Source organism: Cyprinus carpio, chromosome B1 (assembly GCF_018340385.1).
Source record: "Cyprinus carpio isolate SPL01 chromosome B1, ASM1834038v1, whole genome shotgun sequence".
Lineage (NCBI taxonomy): Eukaryota > Metazoa > Chordata > Actinopteri > Cypriniformes > Cyprinidae > Cyprinus > Cyprinus carpio.
Genome location: NC_056597.1, coordinates 9,200,283 through 9,203,818, shown reverse-complemented (window position 1 = coordinate 9,203,818; position 3,536 = coordinate 9,200,283). Strand labels below are relative to the sequence as shown.

Below are 3,536 nucleotides of genomic sequence, written 5' to 3'. Positions count from 1 at the left end.
CCACTGTCTTTTAGTCTCTTTATGTTTAGAAAGTTTTAAGGCAAACTAATCACTTTTATAAATGCAATCTGTTATTATTTAATGTTAATAATATTATTTAATTGGATGTACAGTGACATTAAAACAAATTTAAGGCATTACATAATCTGTAACTTAATGTTGAAATAGTATAGAAATATACTGTATAGTAGCCAGCTGTAAGCCTATGATTATGACTGCTGATTGTTAAGGTGCTAATTTACAGTTCAAATGAGAAGATTAAATTTAAGGTTTTATTGGAACAAGACAACAACAACACGCTAGTTTCATTCATCTGATCTCTGTCTTGTCTTCTGTTCACTGTATTTTAAATGAAGTACTGTAGTATGTGGCAGGACGGTGCCAGTAGAAGGATCAAAAGAAAAGAAAACAGCGCCCTCTAGTGTCAAATCTGAGATTTGTATTGAAAGGTTACAGACTTTGTGCTGCACATGTTGTGTAAGTTCAGTAGAGCAAAGTCTCATTTTCCAGGTACCAAAGGTAAGTTGGGAACTATGTAAGATTATGTATACATTATTTGTGTACTATATGTATTCCCAAAACACAAATAGTTCATAATCAAACTACTTTAACTGTGTCCTAAATTTATAGTTTTATTTAGCATAACAGGAGGTGCATGCAGATTCTAAATAATTATAAATATTACAACATTATAAATAACAACGAATCTGAATGACCTACTTTTACAGAAATAGATATATTCTCACACCATGGCAAAACAAAAGTGTATTTTATTAAAAAAATAATAAATAACATTTTTAGTTAACTCAGCAAATGTGTGATAGAATCAAAATTCTTTTTATGAGTCCTTGATTTAACCCTGAAAAAGAGTACATTTAATTGTTATGATTATCTTTATACTTTTCCCGCCATTTTAATTTGATTAAAAATACTTTTTCGTACTCCTCCTAGACTGTTTGTCAGATCTTCACCAAACTTTGCAGGTTCGCTCTAGACCTTGCTGGCAAAAAGTTATCAAAATCATTTTGATTTATTAAACTGTTTAGTGGGAACATTTGTTTTAATACTTGTGTGGTATGACCCATTATGACTATATGTATGCTGTGTGCACAAAGTTAAAACTTCTCAAACCTCATCCATATGGAGAACAAGTTATTTTGAAGAAACATTTAGTTTCATGAATTTTTGGCATATATCTGCTGAATGCAATGTTGAAGCTTAAAGAAACTGGACACACAATAGACAACAGCTCATTCTGAAGACGCATACAAAGTTTCATGAAATTCTGCGACTGGAGCAGTACAACTGAAAAACCACTAGAACTCCACAACCATATGATCCATTGTTAAAAATTTGTTTGCACATTCTATCGTGAATATCCTAATATGACTCAGACACATAAAAAAACAAGGCAAACTTTATAAATAAATTTATTGTACATTTTCTTACAAAGTTTTCTTATAAATTCTAATACAATTGTCCTATTAAATAATCTTATACACATAAACTTACACACTTTATCTTATCAAAGCTGACCGAAGAAAGAAAACAACAAGGTGGCCATGACAGGAGTTGTTTTCTTCTTCTTCGTGTCAATCCATGACCTGATAAAAAATAAATAAATCAGCATTCATTGTCTAAATATATTATATTTAAAGCAAATTTGATTTGGCAAGAAGTTTATGACTAATGATTAAACCAAACCAAAAAATGACAAAAAACATGTAGCTCATCTTAAGACTTAGTACCTTGAACCAGTCATGGAGATGCATCTTCTCCAGATTGATCCTCTGCTGTGGATCAGACTGCAGACATGCAGAAATCAGCTGGCAGCATTCTGTGCAAAGAGATGAGAGACGTTTGACTCGTTGGCTTATTATTTACACCTGCTCTCTTTCAAGCTATGCCCTTTTTTGCTAGATTTAGAACACATATTGTCCTTTCTGCTTTCATGAAGAACTTACCTTGTGACAGACCAGGTCTGGTCCAGCTCTTCTTATTGATCAGATCCAGGTCGTAGTGTGTGGGATAATATCCGCATGCCATCATGAATAATAGTATCCCTAGTGACCACACTGTTGTCGGCTTTGCATAATATGTGCCATTCAAAGTGACCTCTGGTGGACAGTACGCGTTTGTGCCTGGAGGAAAAATATTTTTTTTCATTTAATACATTTCCACATCATGTTGACTATATAATATGCAATTCTGTGAGATAATTAACAAAGCTGTTCATAACACATACCACTGAAGACTTCGTAGGCAAATTTCTTCAATTGCGCACCACACCCGAAGTCGATCAGTTTCACCTCCATAGTGTCCTGGTTCACTAGCAGGTTCTCCATTTTGATGTCCCGATGAAAGACACCACTCTTCATGCACACGTTAGCGGCTTCAATAGCCTGCCGCATGACCTTTCGTGCTGTTCCCTCGTCGAGTCTCTCTCCGTGGAGCTTCACGAAACTTCTCAAGTCCATGCTGGGCATGGGTCGCTCCATGACCATGACATAGTGGTCTTTGTTGTCCTCCCAGTCCAGAAGTTTTATGATCTGAGAGCTCTTATTGGCCATGAGCGTCAGGCCTACCTCCATGGGGACCTCTTCAGGATGACCAGGCTAAAGGAAAGAAATATGATGCTTAGCTCAAATCAGAAGTTTGCCTACTGAGAACTCATTAGTATTCAGTGATTAATATTAATATAAGATGCTATAAATTGAAAATGAAGCAGTAATATAGAGACCACAGCCTACTCACCACTCTGATATATGGCATGTTTGGTGGCTTCACTGAAAATTTCACAGCCACCTGATCAACAAACAAAAAAATAACATTTAGCATGTGCACATATGTCATATCAGTCCAGCCATTAATTCTGAAGAGAAACCTCAAGTCCATCCTTGCAGCGAGTCCCTTCGTAGACAAAGCCAAATCCTCCTTGACCAAGTTTTGGGCCGATTTTATAATGGTTGCGGATGTGGCCTATTAAATGATAAACAATTGCAGTTAGTAAGAAATACAATTTTAAATATACATGTTATACAACTTTTTTCATTGTAAGAAAAAAAAAATTGCTTAACTTACTTTTATGAGTTTATGTAAAAAAACTTGTCATTACTAATTCATATTTTTTTTCTACAGTGTTTATAATCCATAATAATATTTTTTAACTCTCTTGGATTATTATTCTTACCTTTGCCCGGGACGTCCTGCTCCAGCTGTTCCCCAGCTGCAGGGTGGACTTTAGAAGCCGGAGCTATAATACGAATCAAATTAAATAAATATCCCATACTCAAATTAAAGTGTTTTTTTATTCAGGGACACATTTGACTTCATTTCTTAAAATGAAACTTCTCTAAAGAATGTGAATAGTTTTGTTTAAGCTCTAACATACTGAGTGCTGGTAATGACACCTGATAAAGCTGTTCTCAGATCAAAAACCTTTCATTTCATTTCTGAACTGTCACTCTAAAATGTTTGGTGTGATAATGAAAGGAGTGTTTTGGGGGGGGTGATTCTTAATTTAATATTGCATTAAT

At 34.8% G+C, this 3,536-nt stretch overlaps 1 protein-coding gene across 1 annotated transcript; it reads right to left on the bottom strand.

The window, feature by feature from the left end:
- Nucleotides 1–1,477: 1,477 nt before the first annotated feature.
- On the bottom strand, nucleotides 1,478–3,320 carry LOC109074542 (serine/threonine-protein kinase pim-2-like). The gene is made up of 7 exons (XM_019090563.2): nucleotides 3,191–3,320; nucleotides 2,885–2,979; nucleotides 2,755–2,805; nucleotides 2,246–2,615; nucleotides 1,965–2,141; nucleotides 1,749–1,837; nucleotides 1,478–1,604 (listed from the first exon to the last, which is right to left on the bottom strand). The coding sequence occupies exons 1-7, from the start codon at nucleotides 3,285–3,287 to the stop codon at nucleotides 1,593–1,595; spliced, it is 891 nt and encodes a 296-aa protein (XP_018946108.2). The 5' UTR covers nucleotides 3,288–3,320; the 3' UTR covers nucleotides 1,478–1,592.
- Between the last annotated feature and the right edge of the window lie 216 nt (nucleotides 3,321–3,536).